The sequence below is a fragment of the Capricornis sumatraensis genome, chromosome 1 (assembly GCF_032405125.1).
Source record: "Capricornis sumatraensis isolate serow.1 chromosome 1, serow.2, whole genome shotgun sequence".
In the NCBI taxonomy this organism is placed as follows: domain Eukaryota; kingdom Metazoa; phylum Chordata; class Mammalia; order Artiodactyla; family Bovidae; genus Capricornis; species Capricornis sumatraensis.
In genome coordinates this window covers 170,715,619-170,743,450 of record NC_091069.1, presented here as the reverse complement: position 1 = coordinate 170,743,450, position 27,832 = coordinate 170,715,619, and the positions used below count along the sequence as shown (strand labels likewise).

The following is a 27,832-nucleotide window of genomic DNA, read 5'->3' as shown; positions in this document are numbered from 1 at the left end:
GGTTGGACTTAAACATTTCTGAACATCAGAGTTCTCTATCAAGTAAAAGGAAGTTGGGAGGGGAAATGCCACCTCTGTGAAATATCACCCGAAGAAAAACCGAGTGACTTGCCATTAGTTTGAAGACGGCAAGAAAGGAACATCTCAGAAGTGGAGCCTCATACTTCGGTTTTTAATACAAGAGGAATTGTTCTTTGGCAAGTAAGTACATTTATTGTTAGCTTAATATGGGGATTAGCTTAATTTTGGGGATAGCTTGGTGGATCTAGTTACCAACAACCTGACTGCTTTTTAAACAAACATGTCTTCAAGATGCATCCTTCTCCCCCAAAGGGCCTTCTGAGGGAGGGTCTCTTATGCCAACATACTGGAGAATCATTATCAGGGTTATAACTCTAGACGGTGGAAAGGAAAGTGGAAACTGTTAGTTGCTCAGTCGTATCTGACTCTTTGTGACCCCATGGACTGTAACCTGCCAGGCTCCTCTGTCCAAGGGATTCTCCAGGCAAAAATACTGGAGTGGGTTGCCATTTCCTTCTCTACAGGATCTTGCCGACTCAGGGATCGAACCTGTGCTGCATTGTAGGCAGATTCTTTACTGCCTGAGCCACCAGCAAAGCCTGGGCATCAGTTATGGCCCTAGATGGTAGAAAATATTAATTTTTCAGGCTGAATCTGAGTTTTCCAAAACCAGTAAAATTCTGGTGAATAAGTGAATCCAGGCTAATTCTGATTAAAATACAGTGTGGCTGATAAGACAATCTGATGTGGCCGACAGACTAGCCCTGGGGTGGTTCCCCAAGACAGGTCCTAAACATCTGGGTAGCACCCAAACTGGGTCTCTGTTGGAATCTGAGAGGATCATATCAAAGCACAGCTTTCATTTTCATTCCTAATGTTTAATATATTCGCTAAAAAAAAAATCAGCTTGCTCACATTGTAGTACATAATATAACCAAGTAATGATTTCCGTATGTCTTTTCTCTTCCCCTTTTACTGACGCTCTTCCATTGATTGAATTCCTCTACCCCTTTAAGACACAGTCTTTGTGTAGAAGCATTTAAAAACAGAAACATTTGTTTTTCTGTGTTAATATAGTAAGAAAGAAGTAGTTTCATGACTTAAGTACTGCCTTGGACAAAATGTGCCCTCCCTGGTGCTCTGTGTTTCTCGATATGTTCTGAAGAGGGTCCGAGCTTTCATGGGTTGGCTGGCTGGTGTCCAGGGCCCTTTAGTTCTCGTTGTTTCTAACAGTCTTCAACATCTCCCAGCAGTGGGAGAGCAGTGATTGGTTCTCGGAACATGTGCAAGGCAGGGTCGTTTCCTCAAATGTTCGTCAAGTCTTGCTTTTCCCTCAAGATTGTGCTGTGATTTAGAGGTTGCTCAGATTACAGTCCCTGACTCATTTCAGGCAGTAAACTAACAGGTTTTACAACCCAAGGTGGGACAATCTCCCTTCCTGGATGACTTTTCTTTTTTCTTTTCCTTTTCAGGTTGTGAAGATAAATCCTGTCTTTTAATTTTAGGAGTCTGGATACCCAGGTACTCCAACCAGCGTCTCCTCAGTGTGTTTTGCAAACATCACAGGCGAACCCTCTGTGCGGGGGGCAACTGAATTGTCTTCGGCCCTGCCTGGCATAAACTGTGAGGTGCCAGCTCTCACGTGGCTTGAAACTGTTTGCTTTTGTTTTTCATCCTCACCAGCAGAAGCCATGGGTCACACAAGGAAGTGGGGAACACTACCGCCCAAGCGCCCATGCCTCTGGCTCTCTCAGCTCTTGCTCCTTGCTGGTCTTTTTCACTTCTGTTCAGGTAAGCAACTTCCAGGAACTTGACTGAGTCCACCACTTGGGGGTTTGGAAGAGAAAGGACATGGTGTTCTCTGGCTGTCTCCTTCCGTTGCCCTGCAAGAGGGAAGGGACATTCAGGGTATTTCAGTCCATTTTAGGGATGAGAAAACAGGTCCAGAAAGGTTAAAGGACTTGTCCTCGATCACACAACAAGCCAGTGGCCAAGCTAGCTCAGGAACACAGACCTTAAAGGAAAGGCGGGGCCGTGTTATTTTAGCAAAACCAAAAGCCAATTCAGAAGGACAGCTTAGAGTTGTGATCTCCTCCACTAGATGCTCATTTACGTTTTGTGACACACCAAGGGCACACTGGCCTTGGGCTCTGCTTCCCAAGCTACATTTCCATGAGACAACACAGCTAACATCCTCTGCTTCTAAAACTGAACAGTGATGATCTTACCAAGTTGAAGGGGGAAAAGAAAGTAGTGGTGACATACAATCTTTTTCAAATTAAAATTTTCTCTTAATATTTACTTTTATGCTTTAGGTGCCAATGCCCTTTGTCAATGCTGGCATCTGACATTAGGTAGTATCAGATTTAGTACAAATCATATTTTGAGTTACTTTTAACTTACTACAAAGGTATTTCAAGTGCATCCTACAAAGGTTATTTTGACTTCTGGAGCCCTTTACCAGCTCAGGTGCTGAATTTGGGGGACTGTTGGGAAGGGTGGTGCTGATTCTGCTGACAGGGTAGCTCTGACTCTTTTTTAGAAGGCAGAACAAATAAAAGATCTGCTTTTCTGCTGAGCAGCATACCACCTGGTTTCCTCAAAATAAAGAGGAGGTTTTGCCTCCTGCACAGTTTCCTAGTCTTCAAAGAACCAAATATCAAAGGATCTTGTCTTAAGCTCTGCTTGCTTAAACTGCAGCCATCACCCAGAATGACTTCGCGGGTTGGGGTGGGGGGTGGTGGGGACAGATGGGGATGGGCACAGTAGCAAAAAGATGACTACAATGCAGGTATTTATACATTTTCTGTCCTGAAATTGCTATTTTACACTTGCTGAAGCAAGAGAACCATGATTCAAGTTTTGCAATTTATGCATCAGATTTTGCATATATTTGACAGTAATATTTCCAACAGTTACAATTTTTTTTCTGGGTAGCTGAAGGCAGCATTCCCAATCTAGAGTCTTCTGGGGAGTCTAAATGAGCTTTAAAAGATTTAAAAGTAAATTTACAGGCTTCCTAGAAATGTGGTGTGTGTGCAAGCATGTATGTTTGTGTGTGTGTGTGTGTGTGTGTGTCTGAGAGAAAGAAAGAGAGAGGTGGAGGTGGGGTGAGGAGAAAGAAAGAAACAATAAAAAAGAGAGAAAGCATAAAAAGAAAATTAAAACTAAGGCTTTAGCAATTATACCACAAAAATTAGAGGCAAATAGAAAAAAATGAACTTTGAGCTAAAGAAAGGTAGTTTGGAAAGCACCTTGTTATATAGTTACAGCCAGATTTTATTGTTGTTCTACTGGGTCAACAAAGGAACCATGAGCTTCTTTTGTCTGAACACCTACTGTGTAAAAGATGAACCTTGAAAAACTGAGCCTCAGATTCCTGCTCTCAAAGAGAGATTTGAGTATGTTAGCTAGAGAAGGCAAAAGTAATTAATCGCAGGCAAGTGAAAAGCAGAGAAGTGCCTGGCTCTGACTGTAAGCGCCCCTGACCTGGGAAAGGTGGGCAGGCTTTATGGTGGAGGATGGGGATCGCAGCAGCAGAACCTGGGCAGAGCCATAGCACAGACAAATGCACAAAGATGAGGATGACTCAGCGGGTGGGGGACTCATTTTCTGGTTTAATCATTTGTGTATTCAACAAACGCTGAGCCTTTCTTATGTACAAGACACTTTTCTTGGTCCTGGGGACAAGCTGTTAGCAAAATTGACTTGGCTTTTGCCTTCATGGAATTTACAGTCATTAGCATGAAGACGAAGATGAATCAATCACTCAAATAAATGTATGACCAAGAAACACGGTGTTTCCCTGCCAGAGGGGAGGGTGGTGAGAGTGAGCTGGGTGAAGCTGGAAGGAGCAGCATGTGAGGGACATGGAGGAGCAAAGAAGTGAAGGTGGGCAGTGTTGGGGCAGCAGGGAGACAGAGATCAGACTCTATGGGCTCTCGAAGGCCAGGGATCTGGAAGTTATTTAGGGGACTGGAAGGCCATGGAAGGATTTTAAGCAGGGGAGTGACACAGTCTCTGCCAGGGCTGCTCACACTTTTATTATACATACCAATCACCTGGAGGACTCTTTAAAAAGCAGCTTCTAGAACAGGGGATTTTTAAAAAACTTTTATTTTATGTTGGAGTATAGTTGATTAACAATATTGTGTTAGTTTCAGGTGTACAGCAGAGTGAGTCAGTTATACATATACACGTGTCTATTCTTTTTCAAATCCTTTTGCCATTTAGGTTATTACAGAATATTGAGCAGAGTTCCCTGTGGCACAGGGGATGTTTAGAGCAGTGAAAATACTGGGTATGACACTGTAATGGTAGATGCATGTCATTATACCGTTGTCAAAACCCATAGAATGTACAGCACCAGGAATGATGTATAACGTAAACTGCGGACTCTGGGTGATAGTGATGTCAGTGTAACTTCACTGATTGTCACAAACCACTCTGGTGTGGGATGTTGAAAGTGGGGGAGGCTGCACCCATGGGAGCTGGGGTACATGGGTACTGTCCGTACTTTATGTTCATTTTGCTATGAACCTAAGAGTGCTGTAAAAGATAAAGGCCATATCTGTATTTCTTAAAATGCAGTTTCTGCTTAGGTGGGCTTTGGGGAGGGGCCAGCAAATCTGTATTTCTAACAATCAGCCAGGTGATATTGATGCTACTGGTCCACAGTCCTTTAGATTTAGTAGTAAAAGATACATTATACAAAAAAAGAAAAAGACAGTGTTGCCAAAGCATGAAGAATGGCTTTCAGAGCAGTCAGTGCAATCAGGGAGGACTTTGTTCAGGGCTGGGGATTTGCACCCCCTTCTCCCCTGTGCAGGAAAGCTACACTTGCACCTGTCCCCACCCGCTACTACCCAGGACAGGGGGACCTCTTTTCTGCACAGGGCAGCATCAGCAGGGCTCCTGTTTCACTGCTGGTTTGGTCTGCAGAGGGAGAAGCACTGGACTCGTGTGCTCCAGAAACTGGTGGTCGTCAGATATGGGTACCTTTTCCTCAGAGCTAGGGTCCTCTCAGGGAGACACAGCCCTAAGGAGAGGAGAGAGACCTTAGGTAGGAGTAGGCCAGGAATTCAGGAAAGGTGTTGGCCTGGAAGTCTATAGCCTGAGGAACACTGAGCTAGAGGGAAAGAGGGCCCCAGAGTGCCACAGTAAACAGGGCCTCTTCCCTGTCGCCACGTTCTGTCTGCATGCCGCTGGCCAAGGCGTCCCCAAAGCCACGCTTTTTGCTATGACTGGCGTGGTACCAGCTGTTCAAGTCCCCGAGCATTTTGGAGAGAGACACACAAGTAAGGATCAATTTACAAAGAGCATATAGTCTGGGTCTGTAGAGGAAAGTCGGAAGCACTGCATAAATCAGGTCACCAGGGTAAATTTGTCAGCTGCTGGACAGCAGACACCTTTAGCACCCCCTCGTGTGCCCAGCACCTAGCCCAGGACCCACACCAGCCCTGTGGATGCTGGATCACTTAATCAAAAGCACTTAGAAGAGTCCCAAAAGGTCACTTCCATTGTGTTAAAGGTCACACAGACCATTAAATCTCCAGATGGTGAGATTATAGGTGATTATTATGTTTTTCTTTATTTTTCATTCTTTCCAAATTGAATGTGTGTTTCTTTTAGAGTCAGGGAAAACCTTTATTTAAAAAGCACACCACATTCCTCAGCGAGATACACAAGAGCACATGGTATCTAAGGTACTGTGGGCACCTGATTTTTTCTCCTTTAGAAGTGTTGGTGCTGCCCTGCTGACCACTGCTGGGGTTCACCTATAAGGAAGGGGTGCTGTGGGCAGCCCTCTGTCCACACTGCCTTCCCCTTCTTTGGAGGGACCAGGGGAGACTCATGGCTTCCTAGACTGGGTTCTTATTTCTTTAAGGCTAAACATTAAAGTTTATTGTCATATTTCCCAACTGTCCCACATGGGTTTATTGTTGTTTTTCTTGCTAAGACATAAAATTTACCATTTTGAAGTGTGTGATTCAGTGGTTTTTAGTATAATCACAAAGAAGTGAAACCATCGCCACTATAATTTCGGAAGATTTCCATCACTCTGAAATGAAACTCCAAACCCATTAGCTGTCCCTCTCCGTTCCCTCTACCCCACCTCTTGGTAGCCATTAATCTGTCTCCATGAATTTGCCTCTGAACATTTCTTTTAAATGGAGCTATATAATATGTGGCCTTTGTGTCTGGCTTCTTTCATTTAGCACAACGTTTTTAAGGTTCATCTCCGTTGCAGTAACAGTGCCTCACACCTGTTCTGGTTAAATAATATTCCATTGTATTTTGAGTTCTGAGAGGTACATTATTTGTCAAAAACTAGTGTACTCTGCACTTGCTGGCAGAAAGCTCCCTCTCTTGGCGAGTTATCAGTGGGGAGCTGCTGTGATCGGGGCAGGAAGCAGGCAGAGGGGTCAGGAAAGGCAGGGGTTCTGAAGTGCACCCAGAGTGCCCTGCGGGGGGTGGGGGGGAGCGGTTTGCACACAGACTTGCGAGAGATGAGCAAGGTTGCCTTCCATCTCTGCCATCCCTCCTCCTCCCCCTCACAGATGGGCAGCGGTGACAATGGGCACCATGTGCTGGTTGGGGGCAGTGACTCAGTGCAAGTGTCAGCCAGTTACCACAGTGACTCTGGCCCCATCCTGGGCGTGACTCAACGCAGGAGGCACAGGAGGTGCTGCGCCTGAGAAACAACCCCATGCGGGAAAAAACAACTGTATAGCTTTCACGGTTCATAAAACACTTTACATTTGGGTGTCATGTGACCTGTGGTAATTACGGGAAGTAAGCTGGGGGAGATAGTACTATGACCATTTTGTATAAATTATACCTGAGGCCCAAGGAGATTAATCAAAGGTTATGAGTCTAATACACAGTGGGTAGAATCAGATCCCATCTCCTAAGGCCTAGCCAGGCATTCAGCAAGTACTTAGGGAGCACCTGCTCTGGGCCAGGCCCTAGTTCTGCAGATATGACAACAAATAAAACAGATAAAGTCCCTGCTCCCATGGCCCCCAAAGTAGCTCCAGCTGATATGTAGCAGCTAGACAAGCTCAAGAGAGAAGTAAATCAGGGCAAGTGACTCAAAAGGGGCATGAGGATGGTGCTGGTTGGGGAGAGTCAGAGAAGGCTCACCACAAGGGGCATCTTCCCTGAAGGAAGCCAGGGATGGAGCTGTGTGGAAGTCTGGGAAAGGCAACGGTCCCGATCATGTGCCTGGTACTGGGTCAGGTTTTACCTACATTCCCTCACAGAAACCTCAACCCACATTATCAGGTAGGTGCTGCTAGGCCATTTGTAAGACGGCAAAGCAAGCTCAGAATCCAACATTGCAGGCAGTAATGCTGAGACCTGCTTCTCCCCTCCAGAACCACTGAAGCAGACACAACCCTTCAGAATCTTTCAACTGTTTTCTTGTAACCATGTGTACCGGAGTCCCTGAGTCTGAAAGCCAGGTCCTGGCGGGAATTGCCCAGAAGATTTTTGGTTCCTCATTTCAGTCTGGTTCTTCCTCAGCACCAGAGTCTGGTGAGGGGATCTCACATAGGAACATCGAAGAGCCCATTGATGGTTTGCTGTTGACCTTTACACGAACACCCACACTTCTCCTCAGATGGCTGGACAAAAACTCCTTAAGAACCATCATTGAAATTTTCAGTGAAGAAAACTTTCAGATCAGTTTCAGTTAAGATTTCTTTCTGCTAGTGTCACCACATATCAAAATTAGAAATCCTGGATTCTTTTTGGGTGGGAACCAACAGAGCACTGGAAGCACTCAGTTATATAGGAGCCCAGATGACTGAGTTGCTTTCTGTCATGGGGTCTGTCTGGCCCATAGCAAGACTAGTGTTCCATGTGTCTGTCATAACCCCGGAGTGAAAGAGACCAGAGGGTACGAGTGAGGGGTGAGAGGAAGGAGAAAGAGGAAAGGAAACCCTTATGGAAGACGTGCTAGGTACTACGGGACTTTTCCACTTATACCATTTAATTTGAATTTAAGTTTTCAATCATCCTGAGAGGTTGGCATCATACCATTTTACAGATGAGGAAACAGGTTAATCAGTAAGTGGCTGAGCTGGGATTAGAACCCAAGTGAATAGGAATCCTTCTACATACCGTTTTGTTTCAGTCGTATCTTTTTTTAAAAGAGAGTTTGGATTATTTAGCTATTTTATGCTCTCCTAAAATATAAAGGGACTCCTGAAAGTCCCTTGGAGTTCAAACCAGTCAATCTTAAGGGAGATCAACCCTGAGTACACTTTGGAGGGACTGATGCTAAAGCTGAAGCTCCAGTATTTTGGTCCTCTGATGTGAACAGCCCACTCACTGGAAAAGTCCCTGATGCTGGGAAAGATTAAGGGCAGAAAGAGAAGAGGGAGAAGAGCCGTCAGAGCATGAGATGGCTGGATGGCATCACTGATGCAACGGACATGAACTTGGGGAAACTTTGGGAGATGGTGAGGGACAGGGAGGCCCGGCACGTTGCAGTCCATGGGGTCACTAAGAGTTGGAGATGACTGGGCAAGTGAACAACAACAACAAAGTATACTTTTTCATTTATTTCCTCTTTTCAGTTATACTCCCTAAATCTAGGGCTGGCAATGTTCAGCACAATTGCTGCAAAAAGTGCCCTGGATCAATCGAAGGTACCTCACACTGCTGTGAAAATACCCGCAATCACAAAACTCTCTTCTGAAACGCTGCAGTGGGGCCACATCCAGTCTGATGTCGGCCGGAAGGATGGCCGGGGAGGTGGAGACAGGCTGGTGTCCCATGACTCTGCTGTTCAGGGAGAGCAGGCCTGCCTGGAAATGAGATCCCACTCCTAGCGAGATGGGGGCCTCCCCGGGGGTTCTGTGTGGCTCTGGAGGATACGGAAGGGAAGATGTCAGCACTGGGGGCCTTCGGGGCTGGCCAGTTGTGAAAGTGCTGGGGTTTTGGAGGGACTCTGCTTTTAGGTCAAGTACAGCATGGGAAAAGTTACTATGCTTTCTAAGCAAAAAAAAAAAAAAAAACAGAAAATATAGTCTTTCAGGGATTTTGGTGCTACTGATGAGTGCTTTCAGTTCAGTTCAGTTCAGTTCAGTCGCTCAGTCGTGTCTGACTTTGCAACCCCATGAATCGCAGCACACCAGGCCTCCCTGTTTATCACCATCTCCCGGAGTTTACTCAGACTCACGTCCATCGAGTCAGTGATGCCATCCAGCCATCTCATCCTCTGTCGTCCCCTTCTCCTCCGGCCCCCAATCCCTCCCAGCATCAGAGTTTTTTCCAATGAGTCAACTCTTCTCATGAGGTGGCCAAAGTATTAGAGTTTCAGCTTTAGCATCATTCCTTCTAAAGAAATCCCAGGGCTGATCTCCTTCAGAATGGACTGGTTGGATCTCCTTGCAGTCCAAGGGACTCTCAAGAGTCTTCTCCAACACCACAGTTCAAAAGCATCAATTCTTCGGTGCTCAGCCTTCTTCACAGTCCAACTCTCACATCCATACATGACCACAGGAAAAACCATAGCCTTGACTAGACGGACCTTAGTTGGCAAAGTAATGTCTCTGCTTTTGAATATGCTATCTAGGTTGGTCATAACTTTTGTTCCAAGGAGTAAGCGTCTTTTAATTTCATGGCTGCAGTCACCATTTGCAGTGATTCTGGAGCCCAAAAAAATAAAGTCTGACACCGTTTCCACTGTTTCCCCAGTGCTTAGGAACTAACAAAAATATGAAGTTTGGATGCTGAAATTTCTGTGATATGCTGATAGGAAATGGGCAAATGTTTTAAATGGGGACCTTCTGGAAAAGTTAGGTTGTAGGGGACCGGCTATTTGGATTGCAGATAGCCAAGGAAGATAAAGATAGGGTAGCCATATGTTTCAGTAGAGAGAGAGGGCAGAAATGGTCCGGAGGTGTAACTCTTGTCACATGGAGATGAGGACAGTCATTTCAGTCTGAAGTCATGGGTCTAGCTGGGCCTGGAAGATGGGACCGGGCTCAGAGCAGGCAGTGCTGGCTTACCTATCCTAGGAGTGGGTCTCAAATGAGGGAAACCAATAAATAAGGAGAGTGATCCAAAAAGTTCTCTGCAAAACTGGAGCAGTTTCCTTTCCTGTGCTTAGTTTTCTCGTCTATAAAATAAGACCACCAAAATGAATGACCAGGGAAATTCCTTCAAAACCTCACATTCCTTAACTATGACCTCTCTGTCCCCATGGGACTGAGAAAACTGTCTCACCAGTAGCTGGCATTCATGTGCTGGGGTCTCCTAAAGTCCTTCTTCTTTTGGGACTAGTGTAACTTCTGTCTCATTGTCCATAGACAGACAAATGGGTAGAGGAAGTGTGGCATATATTAATACATACAGTGGAATATTTAGTCATTAACATCATGACTCATGAGTGAGTCAGTGAAGTCGCTCAGTCGTGTCCGACTCTTTGCGACCCCATGGACTCTAGCCTACCGGCTCCTCCATCCATGGGATTTTCTAGGCAAGAGTATTGGAGTGGGTTGCCATTTCCTTCTCCAGGGGATCTTCCTGATCCGGGGATCGAACCCGGGTCTACCGCCTTGCGGGCAGATGCTTTACAGTCTGAGCCACCAGGGCATCCCATTAACATCATTGAAAGTGAAAGTGAAAGTGAAGTCGCTCAGTCGTGTCCGACTCTTTGCGACCCCATGGACTGTAAGCTACCGGCTCCTCCAAACATGGGATTTTCCGGGCAAAGGTACTGGAGTGGGTTGCCATTTCCTTCATCATTATCACTCCTTAAAAAGGAAAGGAATTCTGATACATGTAAAACATGGAAGAACCTTGAGGGCATTATGCCGAGTGGAATAAACCAGTCACAAAAAGACAAATACTGTATGATTCAGAATCTAAAGTAGTAAAGTTCATAGAAACATAAAGTTGAGTGGTGGTTACCAGGGGGCTGAAGGGAGGGACAAGGGGCAGCAGTTTAATGCATACAGCATGGAAAATCTGTTTCACAAAAATGTGAAGATACTGGATGCTACTGAGCTGTACATTTTAAAATGGTTAAGATGGTAAAATCTATGTTATTGTTTTAATCATGATTGTTTAAATGGAGAAAAAAATGCACTAGGGACCAAAACAAACAAACAAACCAACAAAAAATCAAACTGAACACTCTGTCCAATCCTGCTTCGACACTAAATACAACACTCTGAAAATTCTGTTACTGCCAACTCTGAATTCCTGCTTGTGCAGGTATCTTACATTTAATAGATACAAGATCTTGTTTTGTTTGCCTCTCCATAGGCATCACCCCAAAGAGCGTGACCAAAAGAGTGAAAGAAACAGTAGTGCTATCCTGTGATTACAACACGACCACTGAAGAACTGGCAAGCCTTCGGATCTACTGGCAAAAGGACAGTAAGATGGTGCTGGCCATCCTGCTCGGAAAAGTGCAGGTGTGGTCTGAGTACGAGAACCGCACCATCACTGACATCAACAACAACCCCCGCATTGTGATCCTGGCTCTGCGCCTGTCAGACAGTGGCACCTACACCTGTGTTATTCAGAAGCCTGATTTGAAAGGGACTTATAAAGTGGAGCACCTGACTTCAGTGAAGTTGATGATCAGAGGTCAGTGGAACTTTCTGATTTTCAATAAGCCATCAATAGGAGTATGTCTTTGATGTCCTTAAAGACACACTCCTATTGGTGTAAGTGGAAATTTTACCAGAGGGGCCGATCTCACTTCATTTCTTAGGACTGAGTCTCTAGTTTTACAGTGAATCATAATTTGTTTTCTCAGGATGTCCTAGAAATATTTGTTAGTTGCATTTCTTGCACTTTGACAGTCCAAGCTCATGACAGCCACCATGGAGCACTCTCATGACCTGAAGTACCTTCTGAATCATAAAGGGACACATTTGGTTTAATGTAGTTGTACTGTTTTGTTTTGTTTTTTTTAAGAGAAGGAAATGGCAACCCACTCCAGTAGTCTTGCCTGGAGAATCCCATGGACAAAAGAGCCTGGCGGGCTACAGTCCATGGGGTCGCTAAGAGTCGGACACAACTGAGCGACTAACACATAACATAGTTGTACTGTTAACTGCACTTGATCCAGTAATATATTCTCATAAAGTATATTGAAGGGTATAAAAGCTGCACAGGCATAAATATTTTTCAAGTAGTATTTGAATGTCTTTTACTATTATATTTACTGCATATTTGAAGCTCTCATCTAACAGTCATTCCTGCAAAGTTAGATGTTAGAAAACTGTGAAAGGCAGGGTAGGAACCAGCCTTGACTTAATCACAGGTAATCCTGCTAGAGGACACTGGTATGTCCTGAACCCTCATTGATAAGTGGCAGCCCTGGGCCATTCCTTCATACTTGAAACTCAAACACATTTCTTTTTCTTTCTGGGCACTTGAGCCTTTAGTGGAAACAAAACCTTTTAACAAAAGGTAGGAATTAACCTTGATAACAGTTAGCTTAAGAGGATCCTTAGTGAGTTCTTCACTGTTCTTCCCTGCTTTTGGTCTTCAGCTATATTGAATTTTTAGTTGTGTAACACCCAGATCATACCTAAAGCTTAGGAAGTAAGCCAACTTTACACAGGATTATCTTAAACTTCACTCTGTGTACTCCCTACCCATGGAGAGAACAAATATCCATGGTCATGTGGTGGGATGTGAGGGGCTCTGAGAAGCCGATCTCCTCTCCAAAACTTAGATCTGCGTGGATTCCTCCAATTCGCACTATTACAGCCTCTCCTACTAGTTTCAGCACTGTTCTCCCCTCATGTATGTGTCCTCAGCTGGTAAGCCATGTCTGACTCTGCAACCCCATGGACTGTAGCCCACCAGGCTCCTCTGTCCATGGCATTTCCCAGGCAAGAATACTGGAGTGGGTTGCCATTTCCTTCAGGGATCTTCCTAACCCAGAGACTGAATCCACATCTCTTGCATTGCTGGCGGATTCTTTACGACTGAGCCACCTGGGAAACCCTCCCCCTCCCTCCAGGATCCCTGTTAAAGATGAAAATATGTTACCTGGGCGGAGATGTCATCACAGACATATTAGCCTGTATCAGTTAATTACGTTAGATACATAGTCGGTCCTTTAACAGAATATCCAGAGAGAAACAGACTCAGAACATGTACATTTTGACAGAAAGATAAAGAAGAAGATCCAAGAACGAGAGAAGAGGCAGAGTTTCAGGGAGGGCAGGCCTTAGTAGCAGGTTATAGTTGGAGACCAACGCAGCTAAAGGGCTAACAGGGAGAGTGCTGTTTGAGGCTAACATGGCCTCAAACGGGGATGCGGCGCCAAAATCAGACAAGGGAAGACAAAAGGGGAAATACTGCTTAATTAGACCCAGAACCAATTCTGGTATTCCCAGCTGAATCAATTAGAACGGTGTTTCTCAAATGATAAGGTGCCTGTGACTTGGGGACCTTGTTCAGCAGGTCTGGCACTTCCGACAAGCTCCTTGGTGATGCCTGTACTGCTGCTAAGGATTATAGTCTGAGAAGCAAGAAATTAAGTAAATGCTCATTTGGCCAAGGTGACCAACTGTCCCAGTCTGCCAAGGACTGAGGAGTTTCACTGGACATGAGACTTCGGGTATTAATACTGGGAAAGTCTCAGGCTAACTGGGACAGGATGATTTCTCTACATTGCCGAAGGATACAATAACAGCATAGTATCATGAAGTGGGATAGCTAGTTCCTCAAAGGTGCTGCACGACCGAGGAAAACCTGCAGCAAGCGCACATTTGAGGAACTAGCTATACTAGTTAACATATTAGCTGCTGCTGCTGCTAAGTCACTTCAGTCGTGTCTGACTCTGTGCGACCCCATAGATGCCAGAGCCCACCAGGCTCCCCCGTCCCTGGGATTCTCCAGGCAAGAACAGTGGAGTGGGTTGCCATTTCCTTCTCCAATGCATGAAAGTGAAAAGGGAAAGTGAAGTCGCTCAGTCGTGTCTGACTCTTAGCGACCCCATGGACTGCAGCCCACCGGGCTCCTCCATCCATGGGATTTTCCAGGCAAGAGTACTGGAGTGGAGTGCCATGGCCTTCTCCCAACATATTAACTAGGTTAACAAATCTGTACCTTTCTAAAACGTATGCACCTTTTCCTTTCCTAGTAGGATATTCTTACTGTACCCATTAAGAGTGGTGAAAACTTGGGTTAACTGATTGAAACGAGGTACAAAAGAGTAATTCTTCGGTGGTTCAGTCTTGCAAAACCTTTGGAGCTGCTACTCTGAACAGATCATCTTACAGAAGGAATAGAAGACAGAGCTTAGGCTGTTCTAAGTCAAAGCAGACCTTGAAAAGACGATTTTCAATACGATCCTTGGTGCTGGTGGCATTCTTGTGGTTAAATAGTTCTTAGAAAAGCAAAGTCCAGAAATGAACATGAATCATAATTTGGATATGTGTTACTTAGATTTGTTATTCCAAGTTATAACATGACATACTGATATTATAAGAAACAAAAGGAGTATTCTTGTTAGCTACCATTACAATGATTTGATCTTACAGGATAAATTAAAGGAGTAGAAAATAATGTCAACTAAAAATGGCTCAAGAAAATGTCAAACAATTTAGGAACAGGACTAATTCAAAAAAGAAAGGTGACTCTATCTGTATCTAGATCCAAGTTTTTCCTTTCCTTGGCAATTATAATCACTTGTCATAACTTCTCCTCTCCCAGTCCTGGGAGCTTTCACCTGGCAACTTGATTTACATGAAGGAACTCCTCTAAGAGAGGACACATTTAAGACTCACATTAGTCTGACTAACTTCCTGTATGTCAGTCTCTGGTCTACGTGATTTATGTAAATGATACCATTTAACTCTTACAACACTGGGAGGGAGGTATTATAATCCCCTTCTTACCATGAGCAAACTAAGACTGAAAGTGGTTAAGTAATTGGCCCAGGATTAAAGGCAAAACTGGTTTTAGAACCTGCCCTTGATGACCACGGTGCATTATACTACATCCCTCTGTGAGGCTCTGAATTCTGAAAAGAAAACTAACATATGAGATGACGTATGAGAGGGTTAGTCCTGTGTGTGTGTTCAGTTGTCTCTGACTCTTTGAGACCCCATGGACTATAGCCCATCAGGCTCCTCTGTCCATGGAATTTTCCAGGCAAGAATACTGGAGTGGGTTACCATTCCCTTCTTCAGGGGATCTTCCCAACGCGGGGACAGAACCCACCGTCTCTTGCATCTCCTGCATTGGTGGGCAGGTTATATACCACTGCCTCACACACCAACGTGGGAAGTCCACGTTTGGATTGGTCCCCACACTTATGCTAAAGAACTATAAATTCTTTAAGCCTCACAATAAGTGAGAAAGAGGTGAGTGGAGTTTTTTCCTGTTTCCTCTGTAGTCATTTCACTATGCTTTGCTTTGTGTGTGTATAAATATATATATATATATTTTTTTAACTTTACAATATCGTATTGGTTTTGCCATACCTCAAGATGAATCCGCCACAGGTATACACGTGTCCCCCATCTTGAACCCCCCTCCCTCCTCCCTCCCCGTACCATCCCTCTGGGTCATCTCAGTGCACCAGCCCCAAGCATCCAGTATCATGCATCAAACCTGGACTGGCGATTCGTTTCATATATGATATTATACATGTTTCAATGCCATTCTCCCAAATCATCCCACCCTCGCCCTCTCCCACAGAGTCCAAAAGACTGTTCTATACATCTGTGTATATTTTAATATGTTATTAGGGGTCAAAAACACAAATGAAAGAGGGCCTCAAGTACTTTGGAGGAATATTAGGAAGACCCCTCTGTCCTTGTTAGGTGTATCAAAACAGCAAGGGGATCAGAAAAGTACGGTGGTTGAGATTACAGGCTCAACAGTATAAAATTGGAACAGAGGTCTGTCTGATTAAAGACTACTTTTGAAAATGTAAAGGTAATGATAAACAAGCTCTAGAGTGGTGTAACTCCAGGTGTAGGAACTAGGGGGCCAGCAAAGTTCAGACCATACAGGTAGATTGACGTAAGTTATTGTCAGTGCTCTGGTTCTCAACTTGGGTGGTGGGCTCCCAGGTATTCAGTATAGTATGAATTAATAAATAGATACATACAAGAGGGTCAGTTTGTATACCTCAAAAATTAGGTAGAAAGGGAAGAAAAAGAAGTAAAAGAAAGGAAGGAAAGGAAAGGAAGGCAGACATATTTAAATCTGCTTGTTTATAACTATCTCTAATACCATGCCATTGGTATTTTTCTGAGGCTACATTTTTTTTCAATATAATCTTATTTAATGTTTTAATAAGACAGCAAAGTTTAAAGCTCTAAAAGAGAAAGGAAAAGAAATCAACGGAAGGGAAGGCTCTGGTATCAGAAAAACTTGAATTCAGTTCTCCCACTTATTGGTTGTGATTTCTCTAGACCTCAGTTTGACTATTCATAAAATGGAAACATTGTATTAGGATAAATAATGCAAAACTACTGATATTTGACCGTTTTGGATCTACAACCTACCTCCTAGGGTTGTTATAAAGACAAAATGAGATAACGTCCAGACCTAAGAAATATTAACAGCTCAATAAATGTTGTTTTTAAACTCAAGCACTATGTCAATATTTATTCACATGAATTTAGTTCTTTAATAAGTGCCCTCCTACCTCCACTCCGTCAAAAGTAATGAACTGATATAATCAACTCGAACTAAAGTTAGTCTTTGGGTTATACATAACTACTAATACTTATGGGAAGTTGAAAATTATATTTTATTATTCTTATTAAAGCTATGTATTAAAAATATAATTACACACAAACATGTAATGATATGTACTTACATTCTTGTTCTTTCTTCAGCTGACTTCCCTGTCCCTACTATAAATGATCTTGGAAATCCATCTCCTAATATCAGAAGGGTAATTTGCTCAACCTCTGGAGGTTTTCCAAGGCCTTACCTCTCCTGGTTGGAAAATGGAGAAGAATTAAATGCTACCAACACAACACTGTCCCAAGATCCTGAAACCAAGCTCTACACGATTAGCAGTGAACTGGATTTCAACATGACAAGCAATCACAGCTTCTTGTGTCTTGTCAAGTATGGAGACTTAACAGTGTCACAGACCTTCTACTGGCAAGAATGTAAGTGATTGTCCTGGGGAGTTTCTGCTGTGTAGAATCTAAAAAGAAAATAACTCAGCCAGATACATTACACAATTATGCATATTGACTCTGATACTATTACTTGCAGTATTTTTTAGATGTGCAAATAAAATAATAAAGAAGTGTTAGTATGACTTATTAAGGTCACTGTACAAGGTTTGACTATAATGGTACTAATTTTATTTTCTTTAATAAACATTCTAAAATTTAGATATCCAAGTAAGTTCTGTCAAGTCAACATCTTAGGAAGTTATTATAATAATATTGTTGTTATTGAAAGCACTAAAATTTGCCCTTCTTTGAAATTGCTCTCTAGGCTTTGGCATTCAATTTTTAAAAAATTTTATTTTAATTGGAGGCTAATTACTTTACAATATTGTGGTGGTTTTTGCCAAACATTCACATGAATCAGCCATGGGTGTACATGTGTTCCCCATCCTGACCCTCATGCATCGAACCTGGACTGGTGATCTAGTTCACATATGATAATATACATATTTCAATGCTATTCTTTCAAATCATCCCACCCTCGCCTTCTCCCACAGAGTCCAAAAGTCTGTTCTTTACATCTGTGTCTCTTTTGCTGTCTTGCATATAGGGTCATCGTTACCATCTTTCTAAATTCTATATATATGCGTTAATATACTGTATTGGTGTTTTTCTTTCTGACTTATTTCACTCTGTATAATAGGCTCCAGTTTTATCCACCTCATTAGAACTGATTCAAATGCATTCTTTTTAATAGCTGAGTAATATTCCAGTGTGTATATGTACCACAGCTTTCTTATCCATTCGTCTGCCAATAGACATTTAGGTTGCTTCCATGTTCTGGCTATTGTGAACAGTGCTGTGATGAACATTGGGGTACACGTGTCTCTTTCTCTGCTGGTTTCCTCGGTGTATATAACCCAGCAGTGGGAATGCTGGGTCATATGGCAGTTCTATTTCCAGTTTTTTAAGGAATCTCCACACTGTTCTCCATAGTGGCTGTACTAGTTTGCATTCCCACCAACAGCGTAAGAGGGCTCCCTTTTCTCCACACTCTCTCCAGCATTTATTGCTTGTAGACTTTTGGATCGCAGTCATTCTGACTGGTGTGAGATGGTACTTCATTGTGGTTTTGATTTGTATTTCTCTGATAGTGAGTGATATTGAGCATCTTTTCATGTGTTTGTTAGCCATCTGTATGTCTTCTTTGGAGAAATGTCTGTTTTGTTCTTTGGCCCATTTTTTGATTGGGTCATTTGTTTTTCTGGAATTGAGCTGCAGGAGTTGCTTGTATATTTTTGAGATTAATTCTTTGTCAGTTTCTTCATTTGCTATTATTTTCTCCTATTCTGAAGGTTATCTTTTCACCTTGCTTATAGTTTCCCTCATTGTACAAAAGCTTTTAAGTTTAATTAGGTCCCATTTGTTTATTCTTGCTTTTATTTCCATTACTCTGGGAGGTGGGTCATAGAGGATCCTGCTATGATTTACATCAGAGAGTGTTTTGCCTATGTTTTCCTCTAGGAGTTTTACAGTTTCTGGTCTTACATTTAGATCTTTAATCCATTTTATTTTTGTGTATGGTGTTAGAAAGTGTTCTAGTTTCATTCTTTTACAAGTGGTTGACCAGTTTCCCCAGCACTACTTGTTAAAGAATTTGTCTTTTCTCCATTGTATATTCTGCCTCCTTTGTCAAAGATAAGGTGTCCATAGGTGTGTGGATTTATCTCTGGGCTTTCCATTTTGTTCCATTGATCTATGTTTCTCTTTGTGGCACTTTCATTTTGGGAGGCCCCTTCCCATGATGGTCCCATGATGTCAAATCATTGTCCTTTGAGGGCAAATGTGCTTTTTAAGAAATACTTGTTCATTCAGAACCAAGCCTGGAAAGAAAAGTGAATGACAAACTACTAGAGGACAATGCTTGAAAAGTGGTCATTTTTGACCAAAACCATGACCAAATATTTACCCTACATGTAGTAAACTTATAAAATTTTCTTTCCCCAAGAGGTGAAATCATATGAGAATATAAAATGGAAAAAGTAGGGCTTACATAAATGTATGCATATTAAATCCACAATGGGTTATTACAGAAGAACTCACATACTTGAAATACATTTCTAGTGTATTTGACTGATTATATGCAGCATCACCAGGCCTCTGCCCACCCCCAACCCCACTTATAACAATGTGTTTTGTGGCTGCACAGTAAAAAACAATACTTGTGTATAACATATTGATATTATATATAGTATATCTTATATCTTCCGCTTATCTTTGCTTGTAGTAGAGGAGATATTTTAGATGGTCTACTAGTTTATCGTAGGTAAGATTAACTCTAGGTCTTTCCATCTTGAGTGGGTTCTTTGTTTTCCGTAATGGGTAATGAGATAAAATTTGGGGCAAAAATTAGTTCAGATACAAACTAAATTTTGTTGAAACATGATACAAAATTAGTTCAGATACAAACCAAATTTTGTTGATATGATTTTATTAATAGTCCAAACTCATCTCTATCATATTTCATGTATCCTAAAAAAGCTTATAAAAATTAAGTTTGAATCATAAAGATAGTTTACTAATTCATCATTCTTATCACTCTATTGATAAATAATTAATTTTAGATCATCATGATTAAGGTAGAAGTTAATAAGTACAGCTTCAATTATATTTTGTTTTAGACATCATTTATATTTGGAATATGAATATGTATGATATTCTGAGGCAATGGTTAACAAAAATTTTCAGAAAAGGGCCAGATAGCAAATATTCTTTACAGGTCATAGTCTCTAGCAACAACTCAGTTCTGTTATAACATGAAAACAGCCATAGACAAGACATAAATGAAAGACATGGCTGTGTTCCAACAAAATTTTATTTAAAAAAATAGGTGGTAAGCCAGGTTTGGCCTACGCATGGTAGTTCATTAACTTAAAGGAAATAGAATGTAGTCCTTTAAATAAAAGGATGGATCTATAATTTAAAGATGATTTAGACTGCCCAGCTTTATCATCTTTTCTCTAATTTGTCTTTTCTCAACTCTTCCTTCATGCTGAAGATGAGCAGTATCCCTTTTCAGAATAATGAAAAATACTGGCTCTTTGTCCTCTTTGGTCTACATTCACAATGACTCATGGAGACAGGATTAACTGTTTAATCATTCCTTCTTTCAATCTTTTTTTTTTTTTATTAATTCAGGCTTCATTAAGTAGTTGTCACAAAGCAAGCTTCTTTCTAGGTGCCAGTGTTGTCTTTATGGTCAGACAGCTTTAAATACTTCAACTGGGCTGCAAATGTCATTCAGAGTCAGAAGCAAATAAAGCATCTGTGGGGGTGTCAAGGGGTGACTGCATAAGCAAATGTAAATTAGCGTATACAGTGAAAGAAAGTGAAGTCACTAAGTCATGTCCGGACTCTTTACGACCCTGTGGACTGTAGCCTACCAGGCTCTTCCATCCATGGGATTTTCCAGGCAAGAGTACTGGAGTGGGTTGCCATTTCCTTCTCCAGAGGATCTTCCCAACCCAGGGATTGAACCCAGGTCTCCTGCATTGTAGGCAGACGCTTTACCATCTGAGCCTCTAGGGGAGTCAAATTAGTGTATAGTTGATAGCAGTTTTGAACGGATGTGAGCAAAGCTCAACTATTTAAATACCCACTCTTAACCCCAAATTTATTAATTAAGCAGACTGGGTCTGTGGCTCTTTTAGCCTGGGCCCACCTAATTTGTTAACCCTTGATGTACTGGAACGTATGGGGGTGTGTGTGTGTGTGTGTGTGTGTGTGTGTGTGTGTATAATGGGTGAGTCAGGGAAACCTATTCAGGCTGTCTTATGAGCTATACGTGCAAATGTCCTCACACAACTATACACTTGGGATTTTGGGTCTTCCCCATGGAGTAGTGCCAGTTTCCTAATAGGCATCACGAGAGAGTGGGATTGCTGTTACTGATTCCTCCTTTCTCTTAAACACTTACCTTCTTCTAGGCTGAGTGAGGCTTGAGAGTGCATGAGGAGTGACCTCTGAGAGGAAGCCTGTGAAACATCTAGACTCCCAGGATAACAGCAAGAGCTTCTTTGTTATTTTGGGTGTCATTTTGGTCTGCAGAGGCCAACCCTGGTAACCGCTGGATGTCTCTATGCAACTGGGTGTTTTAGAGAAAAATACAAAAACAACTTACCCTAGTTTTCAAGTAGTGGGTACTCTATGGTCAAATGTACGTTTTATAATGATCACTGTGGCAGAATGTATAGGAATTACTAGCGCCTAGAACACCAGAGGCAAAGAGACCATAAAGGCTACTTGGTTGGAGATCAGAAAAACCTGAACTAATTATTGCAAGAGATTTGGAGAAAAGGAATCAGTTGCAGAGATAGTCTCAGTACAGAATAGAAAGTCAGTGGGAGCTACTGAGCAGTGAGCATGAAGGCAAGCCTTCCCTTGGTCACTGATGGTGTTGCCATTAACTGAAATGGGAGAATGCAGGTGGTAGATACACTTTAGAAAGAATACATATGCTGAGTTCAATTGTAATAGGCTGGCATCCAACCATCTAGTTAGCAGTTGGAAATACAAATTTGGGGCTCAGAAGTGAGATCAGAAATATGATATACAGACTTAGAAATCAGCTGGTGTTTCCAACCTTGGGTGTGGCTAAGATTGCCCATGATTACCAGGGCTAGTGAGAGAATGGAACCACAGATGGAACCATGGGGACAAGCTAAAGAATAAAAAGAGGAAGAAGAGCTGATGAACAAAACTGAGTCACAACAAACAGAAATAGACAAATGTGGTGTCACAGAAGTCCCAGGAGAAAAGTGTCAACGGGACCAAATGCTGATGAGAAGTCCAATAAGCTAAAGACCAAAATTTATCCCCAAGGCGTATAATCAGAAAAATGAGAATCAAGTACTTTGTATTGTATTAATATTTATTGTAAACATTAATTTTATAATATTAATATTGTTTAATACAATATTGTAAATATTGTATTAATATTTCTAGTATTGATAAATGTTTAATATTTATTGATGAGCCACTCCAGGGAAATCAGAGGAGGATGAGCTGCTAGTATTTCTTTAGTGTCTCTGCCCTTTCTCCAGATGTTGGTGCTAACTATTCCTTAAAGGAGTTGAAGAATAAATGGTGTAGCTGCTGCTCCTGAGTGGAATCAGGAGCACCTTTCTCCTCCCACCCACATCCTTCCTCGTGTGCCCCCTCTTCTTTCTGGTTCCCTGTGTTCTACAGATGAGAGCCAGTTTGCAGAGCTCTCCTCCAGGATGATCCTACCTACCACCAAGCGACAGCCATGCTTGGTTCTTTGCTGGGTTTCTTAAGCTCTAGACTGAATGATGAAAAAGGTGTTACCTGAAAATGAATGCAGAGTGACTTCTGTAGTTTTAGGCAGCTATTGCGAGGTGTGTATGTGTATGTGTGTGTGTTAAAGAGGACACCCAAAAAGGGAGAAGGCATGACAGAGCTGGAGAAGGAAAATCTAGAAGGTATATCTAGAACACAACATCAACTATTATTAGTAGTAATAGTAATATCAGCTATAGAAATACTTCTGTTTATTTTTCTACTTTTATTTATTTTAAAAAATTGCTTATTAAGCTCTGATATTTGTTTATTTGGCCACAACACACAGCATGCACGATCTTAGTTCCCTGACCAGGGATTGAACCCATACCCCCAGCGTTGGAAGTGCAAAGTCTTAACCACTGGGCATCCAGGGGAGTCCCTAAAATAGCTTTTAAAGGCTCTCCTGAGAATCTTTTCTTTGTGCCAACTTAATTCAGTAAATGCAAACATTTAAATTTTCTTTTTCACATTCAATATCTATATCTGACATCTGATATTAGTTGCCATAAGTATGTGTCTGATTAGAGTTATGCAAGAAAAATGATAGAAGCTGCATTTTGGAGAGCTAACCAGGCAAAGAAGTGAAAAATGCTTTACAGTTGTGTCATTATAAGGGGCATGAAGGATATCTGAGCAGTTGGAAACACATTAGAGCTGACACTGTTCTTTTCCCTCAACAGCAAAACCAACCCCTTCTGCTAATCAGCACCTGCCCTGGACCATTATTATCCCAGTCTCAGCATGTGGGATTTCTGTGATCATTGCAGTTATACTAGCATGCCTGACCTGCAGTAAGTAATGCTGTATTCTGGTAATGATCTCAATTCTGGACACTCAACCTCTTATCAGTACAGGTCAGCATCTCTCTGAACTTTTAAGCCTATTTCATTCTTTTTGGAGCTAATATATGTAAACTTTAGTGTCTCCTTTACTTGTCTCAGCAAGTTCTGTTCATTCCTGCACAGATATTTCTTGGATACCTACTATGTGCCTGGCACTCTACTAGGCACTTGAGTTACACAGATGAGAAATCACTGACCTCAAGCACATTCTAGCTTAGTCCGTTTATCTTCCCCCAACTCTGTATTTTCTTAGAGATACTGAGGCTTGCTAACTAAATTGATAACATTATCTGATGCAAAGTGATAGTCTAATCTTTGATTCAGAATTGGAGGAAAGGCAAGAATGACAAGGTTTAGGGGCAAGAATCATTTTCATGGAGGAGGGTAAGATACACTAATGAGATGTAGTTGAGTAATTATATCGCTACAGGTGATTTTACCAACTCTCAGTTCTTCAGAATTTATTTTTTGATGAAAGATCAGGAGTGGTTGAGGAAAGAAGAGATATTTGGCATATCTTTTTCCTATGAATCTAAATCTTTGGCCTTACACATATGCTATACTCAATCTCTGTAATTAAATGAAGAGGAACTGCTAGGCCAGTGTTAAAGCTATAGTCACCGTGAAGGAACACCAAGCTTTCTTGGAGAATAAATTTTATACACTGAGCAAATTGGAAAATCAACATCTGCTGACTTTTCCAACTTCCAGCACACAAAAATTCAAGGCTCGAGGAAGTCACTAGAGACTCTGTTATGAACAACTTATGCCACGGGTAGGATAAAGAGGTCTGGTGGGCTCAAGGATGCTTCTAATATGTTTCCAGCCCTACCCCTCTAGTTTACAGTTTTTCATCCTTAGTACTGTTGACTTTGAGGGCTGGATAACTGTTTGTTCTGTGCGTTGCAATGTTTAGCAGCATCTCTGGCCTCCTCTCACTATATTACAATAGCACCTCTTGGCCCAGTTGTGACAACCAAAGATGTCTCAAAGCAGTGCACGTGTCCCCAAGGGGTGGTGGTGGTGGAAACCCGGGGTTGAGAACCACTGCCATAGTTCTAAGCCAGCTGAAGTTTTGCCAAAATATATAGGTGTGATTTAAGGGAAGATTACCTATCTAGATTTTTATTGCTTGCGCTTGCCTTCAAGGAAATGCTGCAAGATGCAGACGGAGAAGGAGGAATGAGAACATGGAAATGGAAAGGTGGTCTGTCTCCATAAAGTCTGTGGAAGGATGAAACTGACCAAAATGCCTGGAGGTACCTTCTCTGCCAATGTGGAATGTGTGAGATCTTGTGGCTTGCGAACACAGGGTTTTCTTCCTCTCAGGACCAAACCTAAGATCCTTTACCAACTACCACCTTCTCAAAATCCTCATTCAGAGTGGTTGGCACATCTCTCCTTTCTCCTCACATAAAATTTGCTTAGTGTAACCTTTTCCTTTGTTGTGCCATTCTGCTATCTTAAAATGTTCCCCTCTTTTCAGTCAACTCAGTGTCTTTTAGTATCTGTCAAACACATGTACTATTTCTAGGGTAACTCCTTATTCTCATCATTCCGTTTCCCCTGTATCCCTCAGCACTGGGACACAGAATGGGGTAGCTCTGTACTAATTCAGTAACATCTCATTGGTCTGTCTGCCTCTTACTAAGATAGTCATCCCACTGACCCAAGCATAGTGTCATTTTCATAAAGAATTACCTCTTTGGGTCATTTTCTCACTTAAAAACAGAAGAAACCCCAGTGTCTACAGGAAAGGCTTCAGAGCTTACGTTCCATATTCCAGTATCTCCTCAGTGTAAACATCCTCAGTTGTTTCGATCGTCCTTTACATGACAGTTTCCAGGAGCACATGTGGACACACTAGTCAATAAATGGTGTCCAAGACTTTAGATTTGATCTGATTCTAAATATATGCTGCTAAGTCACTTCAGTCATGTCCGACTCTGTGCGACCCCATAGACAGCAGCCCACCAGGCTCCTCCATCCCTGGGATTCTCCAGGCAAGAACACTGGAGTGGGTTGCCATTTCCTTCTCTAATGCATGAAAGTGAAAAGTAAAAGGGAAGTTGCTCAGTCTTGTCCGACCCTTAGCATGGACTGCAGCCTACCAGGCTCCTCCATCCATGGGAATTTTCCAGGCAAGAGTACTGGAGTGGGGTGCCATTGCCTTCTCCTCTAAATATATATGATGGAGTAATTACTGTTCATCCAAGGATGTTAAGGGAGCCTAACGCAGAATCAGCTTTTGTGAGTAACACTACTACAAGTGTTAATCGCTCTTTGTGACCCCATGGACTGTAGCCAGCCAGGTTCTTCTGTCCATGGGATTTTCCAGGCAAGAATACTGGAGTGGGTTGCCATTTCCTTCCCAACCCAGGGACTGAGCCTGGGTCTCCTGCATTGCAAGCAGATTTTTTACCATCTGAGCCACCAGGGAAGCTCCAATTTTGGGTTTTGAGGGAGCCCAATTTGCGCTATTCTATAATCCCCAGGTCTTTTAAGAGAAAGATTGGGACATTAGAATCTAAGAGACTGATATCAGGACCCGGATGGTTTACAGTCTCCATAAGCAGTTCAGTTTTGACTTGTGAAGGTTAGGGTAACAGCTGCATACAAAAATCAGACTCTGCAGAGTTACTTTTAAAAAGAAAAAAATAAAATAAAATAAAATAAAAATGAGATCTAACATCTAAGACTTACAGAGCAGGTTATGCTTTCAGTTCAGTTACTCAGTTGTGTCCAACTCTTTGTGACCCCATGGACTGCAGCACGCCAAGCTTCCCTGTCCATCACCAGCTCCCAGAGCTTACTCAATCTCATGTCCACTGAGTCAGTGATGCCATCCAACCATCTCATCCTCTGTCATCCCCTTCTCCTCCTGCCTTCAATCTTTCCCAGCGTCAGGATCTTTTCCAATGAGTCAGTTCTTTGAATCAGGTGACAAAAGTATTGGAGCTTCAGCTTTAGCATCAGTCCTTCCAGTGAACACCCAGGACTGATCTCCTTTAGGATTGACTGGTTGGATCTCCTTGCACTCCAAGGGACTCTCAAAAGTCTTCTCCAACACCATAGTTCAAAAGCATCAAGTCTCTGGGACTCAGTTTTCTTTATAGTCCAACTCTCACATCCATACATGACTACTGGGAAAACCATAGCTTTGACTGGACGGGCCTTTGTTGACAAAGTAATATCTCTGTTTTTTAATATGCTGTCTAGGTTGGTCATAGATTTTTTTCCAAGGAGCAAGTGTCTTAATTTCATGGCTGCAGTCACCATCTGCAGTGATTTTGGAGCCCCCCAAAATAAAGTCTCTGTTTCCAGTTTCCCCATCTATCTGCCATGAAGTGATGGGAGCAGATGCCATGATCTTAGTTTTCTTTACAAAAGCATTATTTCATCTTATAAAAATCTCTATGAGCAAGATCTGTTTTATGGAGAGAAACTCAAGCCTCCCAGACATTGAGTGGTTTGCCTGAAGTCAGACAGATAAAGAGCAAAACCAGAACCCAAACTGGACATCAAGCTCAGGTTCCTTTCATGGCTCCATAGCAGCCTGTGTATTTCCCCCACAGCAGTCTCTCAGCTTCCAATTCTGCTTTCTTTACAACTTACTCATTCCCCAGGATGCCGTTCCCAGGATATTCACCTCAGTTCTGCAATTACCTTGCATTTCCCTGACTTTCCTTCCATCTTAAAAGTTTTGTGCTCAGTCAGCTGAAGGAAGCCAATCCCCTACACAAGTCTTCTGTGGCCTGCTGTCCAGTTCAAGCAGCTCTGCCTGTGACCTCTATAGTTGTGCTCTCTCAGGCACATCACTCTCCACCCTGGGTTTATTTTCATGTGTCTTACTTTACCAAATTGTAGGCTAACTAAGAAGAGCAAGCATGCCTGATACACCTTTGTTTGTCCCACACATTTCCGAGTGAGCGCCTTTATTGATAATGTTTGGATGGTTGGTGACTGCTGGTGTATAATACTTCAGTATTTCCTGTAGCAAAATTCATCAGACCTGTCCTAAATTCTCTCATACTTTGGACCTGCCTTTATATCACTTAGCCATCAAGATCAGTATCGATAATGGTACCTCAAGCTGGGAATACCCTTGCAATAAAAAAATATAAAAATGATTTTAAATGTTTTCTTCAGGTCCTACCTCCATCTGAGATTGGCCTCCTCCTGGTGCTTCTGTGAACGGCCAGGACTATCCCACCTCGACCTTCCTGTATCTGTTCTCTAGGAGCCCCTTCACTCCAGTGGCTTTGCTGAAAGTGACTAGAGGAGTATGATGGGGACGGAAGTAGTTCTGGTGACCTTGCCCAAGGATTTGGAAACATGGAACTCTTTAGGCCTGGAAGAGACATTAGTGAAAACCACTTGCTAATGACAAGGATCTCGAAGTCCTGCGTGGTGACCTGAATTATAAAGGTCAGCGCCAGAACCCAGATTCGGTGCTCTGGCTCTAGTGTTCTTTTC

The 27,832-nt window shown here is 42.4% G+C and overlaps 1 protein-coding gene across 1 annotated transcript; it reads left to right on the top strand.

The window, feature by feature from the left end:
• Positions 1-1,603: 1,603 nt before the first annotated feature.
• CD80 (CD80 molecule) lies at positions 1,604-24,594 on the top strand. The gene is made up of 5 exons (XM_068987866.1): positions 1,604-1,812; positions 11,305-11,631; positions 16,863-17,144; positions 23,195-23,305; positions 24,506-24,594. Exons 1-5 carry the CDS (start codon positions 1,713-1,715, stop codon positions 24,592-24,594), a joined length of 909 nt encoding a protein of 302 aa, XP_068843967.1. The 5' UTR covers positions 1,604-1,712.
• The last annotated feature ends 3,238 nt before the right edge of the window (positions 24,595-27,832 follow it).

Coding starts and splice junctions, on each gene's coding strand:
- CD80 (XM_068987866.1), top strand. CDS start 1,713: ATGGGTCACACAAGGAAGTGGGGAACACTACCGCCCAAGCGCCCATGC. Junction 11,632..16,862: donor AGTGAAGTTGATGATCAGAG/GTCAGTGGAACT, acceptor TTCTTTCTTCAG/CTGACTTCCCTGTCCCTACT. Junction 17,145..23,194: donor GACCTTCTACTGGCAAGAAT/GTAAGTGATTGT, acceptor TTCCCTCAACAG/CAAAACCAACCCCTTCTGCT.